The following is a 19,942-nucleotide window of genomic DNA, read 5'->3' on the forward strand; positions in this document are numbered from 1 at the left end:
AATTCCCAAAACTTTCATAACAGCATCTTATGATCACTTTTTTTAAAGCTGAGTTTGAGAGCCAACTGAGTGACCCAGTAACACACCACATGGGTGCAAGTTTATCAGGTATCAATCCATAATGATTTATCACAGATGAAATATTCTATAAGCAGCTGGGAGAAGTCTTGCGATCAGTAGCCCTTGTTCTCATGGGGGACTTCCACTTACTAGACATCTGCTGGAAATACAATACAGCAGAGAAGAAACAGTCTAGGAGGTTCCTGGAGTGTGTGGGAAATGATAACTTCCTGACACAGCTGGTGAGGGAGGCAACTAGAGAAGGCACCCCAGTGGACCTGTTGTCTACAAACAGAGAAGGACTTGTGGGTGATACAATGGTTGGAGGCTGTCTTGAGCATAGCAATCACAAAATGATAGAGTTTTCAATTCTTGAAGAAGTAAGGAGGTGGGTATCCTCATTTAGCCTGCACCCAGGGCTAAACAATAAACAGTTCTTCTATCACCCAATGTCCCTTCCCCAAATGAGGAAGGGCATTGGGAAAAAGGAAGGAGACTTGTAGGTTGAAGTTAAACAGATTTAATGAAATAAAAAAATCAATATAAATGACAACACAAAACAGACAAAACTATACTTATCTACAGAGCACCAGCAAGTTGCTCCAGGAATCACAAACACTAGAAATGAGTAAAAAAATGAGAGCAAAAACAGCCCCACCTCTTCCTACCAAGCCCTCTCTTTTATAGTGAACTTGATGTTAATGATATAGAATACACCTGTGGGCCAGCCTGGGTCAGCTGCCCTGGATTTAACTGCTAAGGGCCTTGATCACCATGCCTGGCCACAAACTGAAACAAAATCCCAATGACACCAGGACAGGAGGTTAGCAGAAGTGCTACCTTGGACTTCTAGAGGGCAGACTTTGGCCTGTTTAGTAGCCTGGTGGACAGAGTCCCTTGGGAGGCAGTCCTTGAAGGGCAAAGGAGTCCAGGAAGGTTGAACATTCTTCAAGAAAGTAATCTTGAAGGCGCAGGAGCAGGCTGTCCCCATGTGCTGAAGAATGAGCCAGCGGGGAAGACCAGCCTGGCTGAACAGAGAGCTTTGGCTGGAAATCAGGAAAAAAAGGAGAGTCTATGACATTTGGAGGAAGGGGCAGGTGACTCAGGAGGAATACAAAGATGTCATGAGGTTATGCTGGGAGAAAAATAGAAGGGCCAAAGCCCAACTAGAACTTAATCTGGCTACTGCCATAAAAGACAATAAAAAATGTTTCTATAAATACATTAACAACAAAAGGAGGGCTAAGGAAAATCTCCATCCTTTATTGGATGTGGGGGGAAACATAGTGACAAAGGATGAGGAAAAGGCTGACATGCTTAATGCCTTCTTTGCCTCAGTCTTTAGTAGTGAGACTAGTTGTTCTCTAGGTACCCAGCCCTCTGAGCTAGAAGACAGGGATGGGGAGCAGAATGAAGCCCCCATAATCCAAGGGGAAATGGTTAGAGACCTGCTATGCCACTTAGACACACACAAGTCTATGGGGCCAGATGGGATCCACCCAAGGGTACTGAGGGAGCTGGTGAAAGTGCTCACCAAGCCACTTTCCATCATTTATCAGCAGTCCTGGCTAACCAGGGAGGTCCCAGGGGACTGGAAGTTAGCAAATGTGATGCCCATCTACAAGAAAGGCCAGAAGGAAGACCTGGGGAACTACAGGCCTCTCAGTCTGACCTCGGTGCCAGGGAAGATTATGGAGCAGATCATCTTGAGGGCCATCACGCGGCATGTACAGGACAACCAGGCAATCAGGCCCAGTCAGCATGGGTTTATGAAAGACAGGTCCTGCTTGACTAACCTGATCTCCTTCTATGACAAGATGACCCGCTTCCTGGATGAGGGAAAGGCTGTGGATGTTGTCTACCTAGACTTTAGTAAGGCCTTTGACAGCATTTCCCACAGCATTCTCCTGGATAAACTGTCTGCTCATGGCTTGGACGGGTGTAGTTTTGCTGGGTAAAAAACTGGCTGGATGGCTGGGCCCAAAGAGTTGTGGTGAATGGAGTTAAATCCAGTTGGCGGCCGGTCACAAGTGGTGTTCTCCAGGACTCAGTATTGGGCCAGTTCTGTTCAATATCTTTATCAATGATCTGGATGAGGGGATCGAGTGCACCCTCAGTAAGTTTGCAGACGACACCAAGTTGGGCAGGGGCGTTGATCTGCTTGAGGGTAGGAAGGCTCTGCAGAGGGATATCGATAGGCTGGATCGATGGGTTGAGGCAAACTATGAGGTTCAACAAGGCTAAGTGTCAGGTCCTGCACTTGGGTCACAACAACCCCATGCAACACTACAGGCTTGAGGAAGAGTGGCTGGAAAGCTGCCTGGAGGAAAAGGACCTGGGGGTGTTTATGGATAGCCAGCTGAATATGAGCCAGCAGTGTGCCCAAGTAGCCAAGGCGACCAACAGCATCCTGGCTTGTATCAGAAATAGTATGGCCAGCAGGAGTAGGGAAGGGATTGTCTCCCTGTACTCAGCACTGGTGAGGCCACACCTCCAATACTGTGTTCAGTTTTGGGCCGCTCACTACAAGAAAGACATTGAGGTGCTGGAGTGAGTCCAAAGAAGGGCAACGAAGCTGGTGAAGGGTCTAGAGGACAAGTCTTATGAGGAGCAGCTGAGGGAACTGGGGTTGTTTAGTCTGGAGAAAAGGAGGCTGAGGGAGACCTTATCACTCTCTACAACTACCTGAAAGGAGGTTGTAGAGAGGCAGATGTTGGTCTCTTTTCCCAAGTAACAAGTGATAGGACAAGAGGAAACAGCCTCAAACTGTGCCAGGGGAGGTTTAGATTGGATATTAGGAAAAATTTCTTCACCAAAAGGGTTATCAAACATTGGAACAGGCTGCCCAGGGAAGTAGTTGAGTCACCATCCCTGGAGGTATTTAAAAGACATGTAGACATGGCACTTAAGGACATGGTTTAGTAGTGGACTTGGTAGTGTTAGATTTATGGTTGGACTCAATGATCTTAAGGGTCTTTTCCAACATAAATGATTCTATAATTTAAGTGTACCCCCCAAGTCACTGACTTCTGTATCATCCTACCTACCATTTGTTGTTTACACCCAGAATAATTAACTCTATTTGTGTGTCAGCTTTCCACACTGACCTTCCCAGACCATTTAGGTAACTTCTGTCTCAACTACAGCAGATCTCTAGTCCCTTCATGTCTGGCAGTATGTGTGCTCCAGACTCAGGAGTTTCTTTTTACCCAAGAAGCAATGACCCACTGAACAAACAATACTTTTACAGGCCTTTCAGAGCCACAGAACAGCGAGCAATGGCTAAGACTGGGAATCCCTCTTAAACTATTCCCTCCCAGAATAGCACTTAGAGCCATTATTCAAGTTACTATCTTTGAGATAAATTCTGACTCTCCATGCTAGGGCACAATGAAACTCAGTCCATAGTGCTGATATTCCATTTCTCTTGCAGGTGAGTTCTTTTGAATAACACATACAAGCCTCTTTTTAAGTTCAACACAGAGATAATGGTCCTTTTCAAGGTGGAGTCAATTAAAGGATTAATTAATTGCTTCAGTGCATACCATCAAGAATTTGTGTGTGTAAATATAAGTATTTTCAGGAATCCTGTATTTCACTGAAGTAAAACATGTATAAAAGGCGATATTTTCTGGATAAGACCATTTATTTTAACAAACAGGTTAAAACAGGAGTCTATGATGAACTGCGGGCTGCAACAGCTGCTCTCTTGGGCTTTGGTGTGGTTCCCTCACGGAATCCATTCCTACAAGTAGAAATATGGTTACCATTTTTTGAAAGAAAATAACCTGGAGCAGAAACCACTCTAACAAGTAATGTTTTAGATCAAGTTCACCAGCTTTTTTCAGCTTCTCTCAGTAATGCACTGAAATCACTATGGAGTTCATACATTCAGACATTTTTAATAAGAAATATCACTGACAAACTGTTTGGAATAAGCAGTATGGTTTTCTCTCTCTTCTGCTGAAGTAAATTTGACTTCTTCAAACAGGAAGATTTCAGTAACTAAGTAAACACTGCAAGACTGAATCAGATACAGCACACCCACTGAAGGGACTCCTTACTTTATGCTCCTACTAAACAACTCAGCAAAAGATTTCACATTTGTTAGTACTGAAATGCAAGTCAATTTCTTACAGAAATCCTCTATGTCTCCAACCAGAGATTAAGACAGGCATGACAAAAGAAGAGTCAGCCCCAAGCTTCCTTTTGGATATGACATTTTTACTTCAGCAACATTTGGTGGAAATCAGGCTGCAGTTGCACATTGTAAGGTTTTCCCAGCTGCTGCTGGGAAAGACTGCGCTCTCAAAAACAAACACAGATGAATGGATCCCTCAACTACACCTGGTTCCAGGACCTAAAAGACTCCTACTTTTCACTATTAAATCCAATCTACATTTTTAGGAAGAGACTCTTGAATTGCTTGGTATTTTTCATCCAACTTCCTGGTGTAGTAGGCCAGAAGTTACAGAGCTTCGTTTTAGAAGATGGAGATCATACAAAAGAAATTCTTTATGAGTTTAACAGTACAGTACCTTGTAAGTACAACTCAAAGCTTTATAACACATTTTAGAAACCTGTAACTCAGAATCTGATGTTACAGTTACATACTGCTAACTGAACTCCAAATTAGTGACTACTGAAGTATTTCAATCCTGAACTTTTTTTGTGGGCAAAAGGGGATTGAAACACATTTCAAGAATTGCTTCTTACAAAAACTCACACTTCAGTGCAACCAGCAATTTCACTGACTCACAAATAGAAGCATACCTTTTCAAATGTGGGCATTTTATTACAATATCCTCTGTGTTCTGTACTATCTACACTTAACAGAAACATCAGAGCTTGCTATACATCCTATGTATTAACAATAAGTGAGCTTTTTATAATTGGCAGAATATTCATTTGAAGATATAAGCATCATTTATTTCCACAATATATTTAAAAAGAAAGACCATACCACATTAAGCGTACTAAATAAGAGTGTTAACTTTGAGTGATAAATTTTATAATTCAGTGAAATCCATGCAAGATTTCACATTACACTAGTTTGTAATAAAATATACCTGAATCGATGGTAGACCCTTTTCAGGTGCCTCATGCGACCAGTACCAGTGGTGTTGCGCCTTTTAGCCTTTGCACTCCAGTTATCTAGAACACAGAAGTTACTGTTACTCATGTGCACCAAATAATTAGTTGCACAGTACATTTGAATAGCACAACTATTCAATCTGACAGAAGCAAAAGAAAAAAATTATAAATTAAGTAAATTTCTATGCAGTAATCCTGCACATTAGCCGAAATATAGTTAAATCAGTGTTAATTCTAAAAAAAAGCTCCAAACACTGCAAGATGACACAGTATTCTTCCTTGGTTGGAAGAAAGCCAGACTATTGAAGACGAGAAAGAAACACAAGTTTTTAAATTCAAGTCTGTTACTTACACTTTCTCTTACGCTTAGCGGGGTAACCACATTTTCCACAGGTAGATTTCTGCAGATGGTATGCCTTGGATCCACATCGACGACACAAGGTATGCGTCTTATTTCGTCGCTTACCAAATGACGATGTACCCTTCGTCTGAAAAAAATTTCAAGACATTGCACATTGTAAATATCACTAGCACTTGCAAGTCACGTAACTCAAAACATAATAAGCTCCTCTAAAGAACACACACAAATTCACAGAGTCCAATAACCATGTCAGAGGCACACTGAACTCTAAAACACCAACTCAGTTTCGCCTATAGGTATCCTCCATTTCTAGAAATCAGTTCCTTACACCTCTCTTCGCCATTCCTACCCCCCCGCCCAGTGCTGAAATAAAACAAAGCCACCGAACGGTTATCTCCAACTCCCTTCTCATCTCCAAATTCACCAGTGATAAACAGTAAACTGCCTTTTCCTGAAGGTATTTATTTCACACAGATCATCCGCACGCACAAGAGGCTTTGGCGACCAAACCCCCCCTCTTACTACGTTATCTGAAAGACTGCCTCATCACCGGGGAGAGCGCCGGCCCGGCCAGGCCCGCAGCAAGCACGGAGGAGACCCCGAAGGAGACCCCAGAGGCGCCCCGGCGGCAGAACGGCCCCGCATCCCACCGCGGCCTCCCCACCCAGGACGAGACATCCCGTTCCCGCCCCCCCCCCGGGCCAGCAGCGGCGTCCACCGCCAGGCCCTCAGGCTCCAGCCCCAGCTCCGCAGCGGCCTCCCCGCAGCACCGTCCCGCCGCCGAGCCCAGCTACAGCAGGGGGCAGGGCCGCCCCGCGCCCTAGACGAGGCCCGCGGCTCCGCAGGGCCCGGCGCGACAGCAGATGGTGGCGGATACCCCGCACCCGGACTCTAACGCTCACCATCTTCTCCAGGCGCCAGCACCAAAGAGGCCAAAACCCGCCCCGCTTCCGCTATAGCCCGGCAAGCGCTTCCGGGTGCGCGCTAGGAGTGTCCGGTTGGGCGCGGCAGAGGGGTCCGGTCCAGTGGCCCGACTGGGGAGGCCTCGGCGCGGCAGAGTGCCAGTGCTTGGCTTAGCTGCACGCTCTGCTTGTCTATGTCCCTCCCAGCCCCCGACAAGCCACATGACAGTCTGGATGCAGTCTAAAGCATCGCAATGGACATCATTAATGCAAAATCGTTTTTTATTCAGATGCACCATTAAAACTCTCACATACCAGCCTACCACGCATCTTCAGTAGACTCACAATCTATAGGCAATTTTATCTTAGAAGAGTTAATTTGGGGGAAATAACATGTACAGAGAGAACTTGAAGAAATTTGTGTTTATCTTATCACCACTTCAAAACCTACTTGTCTCAAAGTCAGAAATTGATGATAAAACCAACTTATTTAACCTTGACTGTAGAATTATATAGCCTTGTCTAACAGTGTCCTGGTTTCACTGGGATTTTGTTTCAGTTTGTGGCCAGCCATGGTGATCAAGGCCCTCAGCAGTTAAATCCAGGGCAGCTGACCCAGGCTGGCCCACAGGTGTATTCTATATCATTAACATCAAGTTCACTATAAAGGGGAAAGCTTAGTAGGAAGGAGGGGAAAAAGCCCTTCCCTCCCCCATTCTTAAGGATTGTTGTTCCTGGAGCAAATTGCCAGTGCTCTATAGCAAAGTATAATTTTGTGTGTTTTGTATTACAATTTATGTTGGTTTCTTGATTTTATTAAATCTGTTTAAATTTAACCCCTGAGTCACCCTTCTTTTTCCATATTCACTTCTTCAGTCAGGGAAGGGACATGGGGTGAGAGAGCAACTGTTATTGTTTAGCCCTGGGTGGAGGCTAAATGAAGACAGTTTATTTGGTGCCCAATATAAATAGATCACCTGGGAGAACCACAGACATTTGATCTAAGAGTCTTGGAGAGTTGAAGTTTTTACAAATTTGACTGCTTTTGTTATGAGCATTCATCATGTTGGTATCAGTAGCAGGGCTGCTAGGTAGGATTCTCTGATGTTTAGTTTTACAGTTGCTTTTTTTGGTGATTAATCAAATATGTGGCTTTGCTGTTGGTTGTTACTGGTTTTGTGTGGTTTATCACTTCTGGGTGTGGACTTAGAGGTATCACTCTGCTATGTTGTTTGGCATTGGTTTATGGTATCGTAAATTCTTTTGGAACTGTGACCATTTCTGATTTCTAGGGAATGGGAGTGGGTGACATGTACTTCCTTTTTCCCTCAAAGCTGATTTCAATGGCTTTTGAGAACTTTGACTACCCTTGGGATGTTTCAACCACTATGCTCATATTGTTAGGCCTTTTGAATGTCTTTCAGTTCTTGCTCTTGATTAAACATTGGTATAAGGGTGGATACAGCACAGCTGCTGCTACCACTGTAAGGGGCCCTGCAGCAGCCCTGGTCCCTGCACCAGACACCACAACAGTTCTAGCCCCTATGACAGACACTGCAGCTGCCCCAGCACCCATGACTGAAATTGCAGATACTCGGACCATGCTAGTCCCTACAGCAGGCATCCTGGCTACCCCAGAGGTTATTCAGGTTTCTGTACTGGGTACTGTGATTACTCAACTCCAGGCAGCACTTGCTGCAATTACCCAGACTTTGGCAACAAGGGCTGCAGCTAATCAGCCCCCAGCAATGGGTGGTGCAGTTAACCTAGGGATTAAATCAGTCCTGGTATCAGTTGCCCCTGTACAGAAGATGAAAACCACAAAAAGAGCAGGTTGTGATGGCCTACCAGGGACATCAAAGGAGGATGAGCCAGAGGTAACCACTTGATCCCTATCCCTCAATGAGCTGTGAGATACATGTAAAGATTACAGCTGTCATGAAGGTGAGCAACTTGTTACTTGGCTGCTCTGCAGCTGGGATAATGGAGCTGATGGTTTTGAGTTAGGGGGTAGAGAAGCCAAGCAGCTGGGACCAATGGCTGGAGAAGTGGGTATTGACAGGGATCTTGCAACAGGTGCATATCCCCTCACTCTCTGGATGTGACTCCTGCAAAGCATAAGGAACCAGGTATCCCTTTAGGAATGATGTCATATACCACCCAGGCAAGTGGACAACCATCGAGAGAGGTGTTAAGAATCTGAGGGAAATAGCTGTGTGGGAGATGACTTTTGATGACCTGCATGACCCGTGGACACCACTAGACCCAGATGCACTCTGGGTTACCAGACCCATGTGGCGCAAGTGGGTACTGAGCGTGCCACCATCGTGTGACAACTCGTTAGCATTACTTAACTGGGCAGATGCCAATGCACCAACACTGGGTGATATAGATAATTGGATGTGGCAGTGTGCAGACAATCTCATTTCCTCCCCACGGGCCAGTGTCTCCGCTACGGAAAAACCGTCTGACAAATCCACAGAACTGCTCGGTGAGGTGTTGGAAAAATTGTCCCAGATGGAGGACAGACCTTGCTCCCCACCTGCACTGAAGAATGTCTCAGCCATCAGGAGACAGCATTCCCCTGCAAGAACCGCTCAGGAGAGACAGTTCACATCATGAGGCACCCTGTGGTTTTTCCTGTGTAACCATGGAGAAGACATGAGAAAATGGGATGGGAAACCTACCTTGGTTTTACAGATACGTGTATGTGAGTTGCAAGGTGAACCGATTAGGAATGGGGCTTCTTCCAGAAGATCTGTTGCTCCAGCTTCTAATGGGAAGCTCTGCAGACAGCATAGATGGGCTTCGGATTCCTATTTACCACATGTGAATAACAGGAATCAAATCTACGTGAGCTGCTCAAACCAAGATGTTGATAATGAACACTACATTCAGGATTAGAGGGGTCCTGCCTCCATCCAGGTGGAGGATAGGGACAACTGTGGTTTTTTTGGACTGTGTGGATTCGATGGCCTGGCACATCAGAACCACAGCAGTATAAGGCTCTAGTGGACACTGGTGCACAATGCAACCTAATACTGTCAAACTATAAAGGGACAGAATCAATTTGTATCTCTGGCGTGACAGGGGGCTCCCAAGAGCTGACTGTATTGGAAGCTGAAGTGAGTCTGACTGGGACTGAGTGGCAGATGCACCCTATTGTGACTGGCCCAGGTGCCTCATGCATTCTTGATATAGATTACATGAGAAGAGGGTATTTCAAGGACCCGAGGGGGTACAGGTGGGTGTTTGGTGTAGTGGCTGTGGAGATGGAAGAAATTAAACAGCTGTCTACCCTGCCTGGTCAATCAGAGGACCCTTCTATTGTGGGGCTGCTGAGGGTTGAGGAGCAAAAGGTGACCATTGTTACTACAACGGTCCACCGGTGACAGTATAATACTAATAGAGACTTGCTGATCCGTCAACTGGAGAACCAAGGAGTGATCAGCAAAACACGCTCACCTTTCAACAGTCTGATATGGCCAGTGCGAAAGTCTAATGGGGAACGGAGACTAACTGTGGACTATCGTGGCCTGAATGAATTCACACCACTGCTGGGTCCTGCTGTACCAGACATGTTAGAATTCCATTATGAACTGGAGTCAAAGGCAGTGAGGTGGTATGCCACAATGGATACTGCAAATGTGTTTTTTCTCCATTCCTTTGGCAGTGGAGTGTAGACAACACTTTGCTTTCACCTGGAGGGGCATCCAGTACATGTGGAATCGACTGCCCCAGGGGTGGAAACATAGCCCCACCATTTGCTATGGACTGGTCCAGAATGCACTGGAGAAGGGTGGAGCTCTGGAACACCTGCAATACATTGATGACATCCCTGTATGGGGTGATATAGCAGGAGAAGCTTTTGAAAAAGGGGGAAAAGTAATTCAAATCCTTCTAGAAGCTGGTTTTGCCATCAAATGTGGAAAGGTCAAGGGACCTGCAAAAGAGATCCAGTTTTTAGGAATCAAGTGGCAAGATGGCCGCTGTCAGATCCCAATGGACGTGATTAACAAAATAGCAGCCTTGTCTCTGCCAACTAAAAAAAAAAAGGAGACACAAACTTTCTTAGGTGTAGTAGGCTTCTGGAGGATGTACATTCCCTATTACAGTCAGATTGTGAGCTCTCTCTACGAAGTAACTCTAAAGAAGAATGACTTTAAATGGGGCCCTGAGCAACAACAGGCTTTTGAGCAAATTAAACAAGAGATAGTCCATGCAGTGGCCCTTGGACCAGTCTGGATGGGACCAGATGTATAGAATGTCCTCTATACTGCAGCTGGGGAGAACGGTCCTACCTGGAGCCTCTGGCAAAAGGCACCTGGGGAGACTTGAGGTTGACCCCTGGGGTTTTGGAGCCAGGGATACAGAGGATCAGAGGACCATTATACTCCAACTGATGGATCTTGTCATATTGCAGGCAAACAGCGAAGGTGGAAAGCTGCTGTGTGGAGTCCTACACGATGAGTGGCAGAAGCAGCTGAGGGAGAAGGTGAGTCAAGTCAGTTTGCAGAAGTAGAAGCCACCCAGCTGGCTCTAGATATTGCTGACATTCAAAAACTGGGATGAATACTTAGCAAAAGCCGCCTCGTTAGTTAATACCAGGGGATCTATCAACCAGGCTGGTCCTGCTCAATCCGAACTGTTGTGCACTGTAGAGGGGGATAAAGTCCCTGTGGTTCACGCAAGAAATATGTTGGGGAAAACAGTTTGGATTACTCCTGCCTCGAGCAAAGGCAAACCCACTTGCTCAAGGAGGATGGGAAGTTAGATGTGTACCCCAAGGAGACTTGATTTTGGGCAAAAATAGCCAATAACTTGACCTGTATGATGCTAATTGTCATTTATCACAGTAAGAATCACCCCAGACCTTGAACATGGGCTGCACCAGATACACCAGCTGCAAGCTCCAGATACAATACATCATCCTGCTGTGCCCAACTTCACCAGTCCTGGTCCCGATCTGCTGAATCAGTCAATCCCCCACAATTTTTTTTCCCTGCCCTGAGAGACTATTAGGAGAAATGGAACCCATGGTTATAGACTAAATTAATTCAATGGACTTCTTAGAGAGATAGCACATAAACTAAAGAGAATGATATCTGTGTCTATATATGGATATATATGTTGAGAGACAGGGAAAATAGTAGTGACTTGATGTAAATGATATAGAATAAGGGGTGGAATCCTGTCCTGGTTTTGTGGGGATAAAATTTATAGAGTCAAGTTTCTGTTACATTTTGTTTCAGTTTGTGGCCAGCCATGGTGATCAAGGCCCTTAGCAGTTAAATGCAGGGCAGCTGACCCAGGCTGGCCCACAGGTGTATTCTATATCATTAACATCAAGTTCACTATAAAAGGGAGGGCTTGCTGGGAAGAGGTGGGGCTCTTTTCTTTCTTTCTTTCTTTCTTTCTTTCTTTCTTTCTTTCTTTCTTTCTTTCTTTCTTTCTTTCTTTCTTTCTTTCTTTCTTTCTTTCTTTCTTTCTTTCTTTCTTTCTTTCTTTCTTTCTTTCTTTCTTTCTTTCTCCTTCTCCCTTTCTTCTTCCCCCCTAGCGTTCCTTTGTCTCATTCCCAATGAGTGGTATTCCTGGAGCAACCTGCTGCAACTCTAGCTAAGTATACTTTTGTGTGTTTTGTGTTATTGTTGATATTGGTTTCTTGATTTTATTAAATCTGTTTAATTTTAACCCATGAGTCTCCCTCTTTTTCCCAATTTCCTTCCTTGGTTGGGGAAGGGACATTGGGTGAGAGAAAAGCTGTTATTGTTTAGCCCTGGGTGCGGGCTAAATGAAGACAGGTATGCAACAATTGATGTCACTAATGCTTTTTTCTTGATCCCTCTGGCAGCAGAGTGCAGGCCACAGTTTGCTTTCATATGGAGGGGTGTCCAGTACACCTAGAATCAACTGCCCCAAGGGGTAAAAACACAGTCCTACTATTTGTTGTGGATTGATACAGACTGCACTGGAATAAGGCGAAGCTCCTGAACACCTGCAGTATATTGATGACATCATTGTGTGGGGCAACACAGCAGAGGAAGTGTTTGAGAAGGGGAGAAGAATAATACAGATTCTTTTGAAAGCTGGCTTTGCTATAAAACAAAGTAAGGTTAAAGGACCTTCACAGGAGATCCAGTTTTTAGGAAAAAAATGGCAAGATGGGCGTCATCATACCCCAATGGATGTGATAAATAACAGCTATGTCTCCACCAACTAACAAAAAAGAAACACAAGCTTTCTTAGGTATCATGGGTTTTTAGAGAATGCATATTCCAGGTTATAGTCTGATCGCAAGCCCTCTCTATCGAGTGACCCATAAGAATGACTTTGAATGGGGCCCTGAGCAGCAGCAAGCCTTTGAAGAAATTAAACGGGAGATAGTTCGTGCAGTAGCACTTGGGCCAGTCTGGACAGGACAAGCTGTGAAAAATGTGCTTTACGCCTCAGCCAGGGATAACAGCCCCACCTGGAGCCTCTGGCAGAAAGTGCCTGGAGAGACTCAAGGTTGACCTTTAGGGGTTTTGAGCCAGGGATATAGAGGATTTGAAGCCTGTTACACACCAACTGAAAAAGAAATATTAGCAGCATATGAAGGAATTCGAGCCGTTTCAGAAGTAGTTGGTACTGAAGCACAGCTCCTTTTGGCACCTTGATTGCCTCTGCTTAGCTGGACGTTCAAAGGCTGGGTTCTCTCTACACATCATGCAACTGATGCCACGTGGAGTAAGTGGGTCTCAGTGATAATGGAACGGGCTTGAATGGGAAACCCCGACCGCCTGGGAATCCTGGAAGTGATCATGGACTGGCCAGAGGGCTGAAACTTCAGAGTGCCACCAAAGGAGGTGACTTGTTCTGAAGAGGCCCCTCTGTATAATAAATTACCAGAAAATGAGAAGCAATATGCCCTGTTTACAGATGGATCCTGTCGTATTGTGGCAAAACATCGGAGGTGGAAAGCTACTGTGTGGAGTCCTACATGACAAGTCACAGAAACTGCTGAAGGTCAAGGTGAATCAAATCAGTTTGCAGAGGCGAAAGCCATCCAGCTGGCATCAGATATTGCTGACCAAGAAAAATGGACAGTACTTTATACTGACTCACGGATGGTGGCAAATGCCCTGTGGGGGTGGCTACAGCAATGGAAGCAGACCAACTGGCAGCACAGAGGTAAACCCATTTGGGCTGCTGAATTATGGCAAGATATTGCTGCTCGGGTAGAGAACCTGGTGGTAAAAGTACATTGCGTAGATGCTCACATACCCAAGAGTCATGCCACTGAAAAACATCAAAACAACAAGCAGGTGGGCCAGGCTGCTGGAATTGAAGTGGCTCAGGTGGATCCAGATTGGGAACATAAGGGTGAGCTATTTATAGCTTGATGGGCCCATGATGCATCAGGACATATAGGAAGGGATGCAACATACAAATGGGCTCATGATCGAGGGGTGGACTTGACTTGATGCCATTGCACAGGTTATCCATGAATGTCAAATGTGCACCATGATCAAACAAGCTAAGTGGCTAAAGCCCTTTTGGTATAGAGGATGATGGCTGAAATACCAATATGGGAAAGCCTGGCAGATTGATTATATCATATTACCACAAACCTGCCATGGAAAGCACCATGTGCTTACAGTGGTGGAAATGACTACTGGATTACAGAATCACAGAATCAACTAGGTTGGAAGAGACCTCTGGGATCATCGAGTCCAACCTTTGACCTAACACCACTGTGTCAACTAGACCATGGCACTAAGTGTCACATATAGTCTTTTCTTAAACACCTCTGGGGATGGTGACTCCACCACCTCCCTGGGTAGCTCATTCCAATGTCTAATGACCCTTTCTGAGAAGAAATGCTTCCTAATGTCTAACCTGAACCTCCCCTGGCGCTGCTTGAGGCTATGTCCTCTAGTCCTGTTGCTAGTTGCCTGGGAGAAGAGGCTGACCCCCACCCTTCTACAACCTCCTTTCAGGTAGTTGTAGAGAGCAATAAGGTCTCCCCTCAGCCTCCTTTTCTCCAGGCTAAACAATCCCAGTTCCCCCAGCTGCTCCTCATAGGACATACCCTTCAGACCCTTCACCAGCTTTGTTGCCCTCCTCTGGACTCGCTCCAGCACCTCAATGTCTTTCTTGAAGTGAGGGGCCCAGAACTGGACACAGTACTCAAGGTGGGGCCTCACCAGGGCTGAGTACAGGGGGACAATTACTTCCCTAGTCCTGCTGGCTGCACTATTCCTGATACACGCCAGGATGCTCTTGGCCTTCTTGGCCACCTGGGCACACTGCTGGCTCATATTCAGCTGGCTGTCCACCAATACCCCAAGGTCCTTTTCCACCAGGCTGCTCTCTAACCACTCTTCCCCCCCAGCCTGTAGTGCTGTATGGGGTTGTTATGGCCAAAGTGTAGGACCTGACACTTGGCCTTCTTGAACTTCATGCCATTGGTCTCGGCCCATCTATCTAACCTGTCCAGATCCCTCTGCAGAGCCTTCCTACCCTCAGGCAGATCAACACTCCCACCCAACTTAGTGTTGTCTGCAAATTTACTGAGGGTGCACTCGATACCCTCATCCAGCTCATCGATAAAGATATTAAACAGGACTGGGCCCAGTACTGAGCCCTGGGGGACACCACTAGTGACCAGATGCCAACTGGATGCAGTACCGTTCACCATCACTCTCTGGGCCTGGCCATCCAGCCAGTTCTTAACCCAGCGAAGAGTGCACCTGTCCAAGCCGTGGGCTGCCAGCTTATCCAGGAGAATGCTGTGGGAGACAGTATCAAAGGCTTTGCTGAAGTCCCAGTATACTACATCCACAGCCTTTCCCTCATCCACTAGGCGGGTCACCTGGTCATAAAAAGAGATCAGGTTGGTCAGGCAGGACCTGCCTTTCCTAAAACCATGCTGACTGGGCCTGATCGCCTGGTTGTCCTGTATGTGCCGTGTGATGGCACTCAAGATGATCTGTTCCATGACCTTGCCGGACACTGAGGTCAGGCTGACAGGCCTTTAGTTCCCAGGATCCTCCTTCTGGCTCTTCTTGTGGATGGGTGTCACATTGGCTAGCCTCCAGTCATCTGGGACCTCCCTGGTTAGCCAGGACTGATAATAAATAATGGAGAGCGGCTTAGCAAGCTCTTCCGCCAGCTCCCTCAGTACCCTTGGGTGGATGCAGTCCGGTCCCAGAGACTTGTGAGCGTCCAAGTGGCACAGCAAGTCGCTAACTACTTCCTCCTGAATTATAGGGGGTCTGTTCTGCTCCCTGTCCCTGTCTACTGGCTCAGGGCAGCAGTTGCCCTGAGGATAACTGGTCTTACCTTTTTTTGCCTCAGTCTTTCACAGTATTAAAGACCTCAGCCTTTTCCTCATCCCTGGTCGCAATGTTCCCCCCCACATCCAATAAGGAATGGAGATATTCCCTTGATCTCCTTTTGTTGTTTATGTATTTATAAAAGCACTTCTTATTATCTTTTACTGCAGTGGCTAGATTGAGTTCTAGTTGAGCTTTCGCCTTTCTAATTTTCCTTCTACGTGACGTAGTGACATCCTTATACTCTTCCTGAGTTGCCTGCCCCTTTTTCCAAAGATCATAAACCTTCTTTTTTTCCCCTAAGTTCCTGCAAAAGCTCCCTTTTCAACAAAGCCGGACTTCTTCCCCCACGGCTTGTCTTTTGGCTCATGGGGATGGCCTGCTCCTGCACCTTTAAGATTTCTTTCTTAAAGTATGTCCAGCTTTCCTGGACCCCTTTGTTATCAAGAACTATTTCCCATGGGACTCTCTGAACCATGCCACTGCCCAGAATACTATCTTGGGCCTTGAAAAGCAAGTTTTATGGCGACACAGCACCCCTGAAAGAACTGAATCAGACAACGGGACTCATTTCCGAAACAACCTCATAAACACCTGGGCCAGGGAGCATGGCATTGACTGGGTGTATGACATCCCCTATCATGCACCAGCCTCCAGGAAAATTGAACACTACAATGGACTGTTAAAAACTACACTGAGAGCAATGGATGCTGGGATATTCAAGCATTGGGATACACATTTAGCAGAAGCCACTTGGCTAATTAACACTAGAGGAGATCTGCCAGTTGACCTGGCCCTGCCCAATGAAAAACCCCTGCACACTGTGGAAGGAGATAAGGTCCCTGTAGTACATATAAGGAACTTGTTGGGAAAAAACAGTCTGGGTTATTCCTTCCTCAGGAAAGGGTAAATCTATTTGTGGGATTGTTTTTGCTCAAGGACCTGGGTGCACTTGGCGGGTAATGCAGAAGGATGGGGGAGTCCGATGTGTACCTCAAGGTGATTTAAGCCTGGGTGAAAATAATCCATTATTTGAGTTGCATGTTATGGAAATTATTATAGCAGGAACCCCTTGTTGCTAGCCAGGCTTGGAGCAAGGGGAGAAGTTCATTGCAACGTTAAACCCTATAACCTGGCCCAGAGGGACCAGGGGTGGAGATTGTAATGGAAATACCTTTAAATTGTTGTAACCCATGATTTGATTTGCGTGTTATAGGAATTACTATATCAGGAACTACCTGAACCAATGTAGGACAGGCTTACAAGAAGCAGTGCAAGTGCAGAAGTGACCCGACTTGAGCTGGTGCCCAGTAACTCCGTGCAACACACCACTTCTCCTGTCCTGAGTGACCATGATAAGAGATGGAGCCTGAAGTCATGGACTAAATGAATTCAATGGACATTTTGTGGACATTTATGGACATTTTATAGACATTTCACAGACATTTCACAAGGGTGGTCCGTAGCTTAAGGGAATGATATCTGTGTATTATATCAAAAGATGGGAAGGATGGTGGTGGGTAATGAGAATGTATTGGATAGTGTGGGACCTGAGCATGACATAAATGGTATGGAATAAGGGGTGGAGAATGTGCTGGTTTTGGCTGGGATAGAGTTAATTTTCTTCATAGTAGATAGTATGGGGCTATGTTTTGGATTTGTGCTGAAAACAGTGTTGGCAATACAAAGATGTTTTCGTTATTGCTGAGTAGTGCTTACACAGAGTCAAGGCCTTTTCTGCTCCTCATACTGCCCTGCCAGCGAGTAGGCTGGGGGTGCACAAGAAGTTGGGAGGGGACACAGCCAGGACAGCTGACCCCAACTGATCAAAGGGATATTCCATACCATGTGACATCATGCTCAGCAATAAAACTAGGGGGAAGGTTGGCGGGGGGAGCCGCTGCTGGGGCACTGGCTGGGCATCGGTTGGTTGGTGGTGAGCAATTGTTTTCATTTGCATCACTTGTCTGTCTTGGGTTTTATTTCTCTCTCTGTTATTTTCCTTTTCATTACAATTTATTATTATTATTATATTATTATATAATATGTTATTACTATTTTATTTTGTTTCAATTATCAAACTGTTCTTATCTCAACCCATGAGTTTTCTCACTTTTACCCTTTCTATTCTCTTCCATACATCCTGCTTGGAGTGGGAAGTGACCGAGTGACTGTGTGGTGCTTAGTTGCTGGATGGGGTTAAACCACAACAGACATGTGCCTGCATAACAAAACAGGAGGTGCTGTTACCTCCTCAAGATGTGGGACACTTCCACAGGCCCTAGGGTGGCTTCACTGAGTTAATGCAGCACTGCAGCAGTGTGTGCAAGTCTGCCTCTGAGGCACTGTTATTTTGGGACTTGTGGCAGGCAAACACAGCCATGCTGCTTGTAGTTTCTTTCTGTATTGCTCTTCGTTCCTGAGTGGATCCGTTCTCAGCAAGTGCAGGCATTTCCAAGCAGCATCATGTTGTGCAGCTCAGTCATTTCCCAGAGAGAGGGAGCAATACAGCTCACCTAGTTTATCCTCTTAAGAGTTAAGCTTATAGCTTTAGTCATCAAAGCCTCTCTAGTTATCAGAGGATTCTGCCTATGTACTTTTGACAATGTCTATCACCCCCTGAACATGCTCTCTCTCTACCCTCTTGAGAGAGAGAAGATACTTGGTTATTTGGGGGGCTGACATGAATGAGATGAATCCCATGCCAAGGGACTTGTCTGTGGTCACATAGGAGCCCTGTGGTGGAATGTGTGTTGATCTCAGCCCTACAACAGCCCAGTTCATATTCAATCTGTGCTCATCTTTCCCATCTCCAGCTCCATGCCACACCTCCACTCTGGCCAGTCCTCCAGGATAACCCTCTATTCACTTGAAGGCTCAAAGGTCTGTGCAGATTATGTTGTGTAAAGAAACAGTAAATCCGAGTCTTACGTATTTTTATATGCTCTGGAGACTAAAACATACAGTGTATTTTGCAGCATGTTATTCTAAAAAAGGTGAATCTCAAACGCAAGGAGCATGACCTATTATAGCAAGGTGATGAGAGTGAAAATATAGAATTTGGAGGAAAAAGGGAAGAAAAGGAAGAGTGGGGATCTCCAGTAGCAGATGGCAATGTAGACTAGAAGGATGCTCCATGGTGGGCCATTTGGTTAATGTCACTGTTCGTTTATTTCGTAGGCTATAAATGGGGCTGTAATTTGGATACAGAGGCATATATCTGAACAGAGAGTAACCCTGAAGTTGCTGTTGTCTTTTGTTACTCTTCCTGTTTTGAGTTTGCAATGGGACTCTTAGTCTCAGTGGAGAAACTGCAACTTTTCTTTTTCTAATGAAAGTACTTAAATTACCCACAGTCCTTTTCTGGAGACATATAAACACAGTGAGATTCAACCTGCTTTTGTCCTGGATTGCAAACACCTCTAATCTTAGTTTGCATATCTGAAACAAAAGTGAGAGTTATTGTAACTAGTAACAAACTGAATAGAAATATCTTAGAATTCTGCCATAAAACCTAAAATGGATTTATTTTAGTTTATCCCATATTTCTCTCTTCAAAAGCTGCTGTGGTTGGGATTACACAAGTATGCATCAGTTGAAGAGCCATAAAGACACTCAATAACACTGAACATTTGACTGACATTCAAAACTAATAAATATTTAACATAATAAAGTCTAGAAATTTTCAGTGCACTGTCATGTCAGTATAGTCTGTAAAAATATTTTTCAATCAATAACTAAATAATTACAATGTGTTTCTAATGTATGCTAGTATGAGTAATTTCATTTTACAGTTTAAAAATAATAAGAATGTCATTAACAGCATATTTTAATTTTTCTTTTGTAAATGAAGCTATTAAAACAATTAAAATGAATGGCAATAGAATGCTCATAAGTATATTCAGGTAAATTTTTTTGATAAAATGAACACTAAATCAATGAAATCACACTGAATTCTAGAAAACTATTGGAATCTCTCCTGTTAGCAAACCCAGGCCAGTTCTGATCCTTAATTCTTAATTTGACTATAAATACTTAAAGACATTGATTTATTGTGGGGATTTTCCAGGCAGCCTGGGAAGGGGGGTGGTTAGAGACACATCATCCATTTAATATAAAAAGTGTTAGTCAAATTCCTCCAAGAACATTTTCTTCGGCATAACTGTCATCAACTTAAAGATATCTATATAAGTCTGGAAACAAAAGAT

General features: G+C 45.0%; 1 protein-coding gene and 1 non-coding gene across 3 annotated transcripts in view; both read right to left on the reverse strand.

The window, feature by feature from the left end:
• Positions 1-3,687: 3,687 nt before the first annotated feature.
• LOC137675765 (large ribosomal subunit protein eL37-like) overlaps positions 3,688-19,942 on the reverse strand; it is a 92,631-nt gene continuing 76,376 nt past the window's right edge. Inside the window, exons 1-4 of one of the 2 annotated variants that reach the window (XM_068421978.1) lie at positions 6,418-6,503; positions 5,507-5,642; positions 5,130-5,214; positions 3,688-3,805 (exon numbers count right to left, since the gene is read on the reverse strand). In XM_068421978.1, the coding sequence (XP_068278079.1) occupies positions 3,736-3,805; positions 5,130-5,214; positions 5,507-5,642; positions 6,418-6,420 (294 nt within the window). In that variant the 5' untranslated portion in view covers positions 6,421-6,503 and the 3' untranslated portion in view covers positions 3,688-3,735. Of the gene's footprint in view, positions 3,806-5,129; positions 5,215-5,506; positions 5,643-6,417; positions 6,504-19,942 lie in introns of those variants that run through there. The other variant, XM_068421979.1, reaches the window with a different exon arrangement.
• LOC137675808 (small nucleolar RNA SNORD72) lies at positions 3,907-3,987 on the reverse strand. Its single transcript, XR_011050013.1, has one exon. It is a non-coding gene; the product is annotated as a small nucleolar RNA SNORD72 (small nucleolar RNA).

This window comes from Nyctibius grandis, chromosome W (genome assembly GCF_013368605.1).
Source record: "Nyctibius grandis isolate bNycGra1 chromosome W, bNycGra1.pri, whole genome shotgun sequence".
Lineage (NCBI taxonomy): Eukaryota > Metazoa > Chordata > Aves > Nyctibiiformes > Nyctibiidae > Nyctibius > Nyctibius grandis.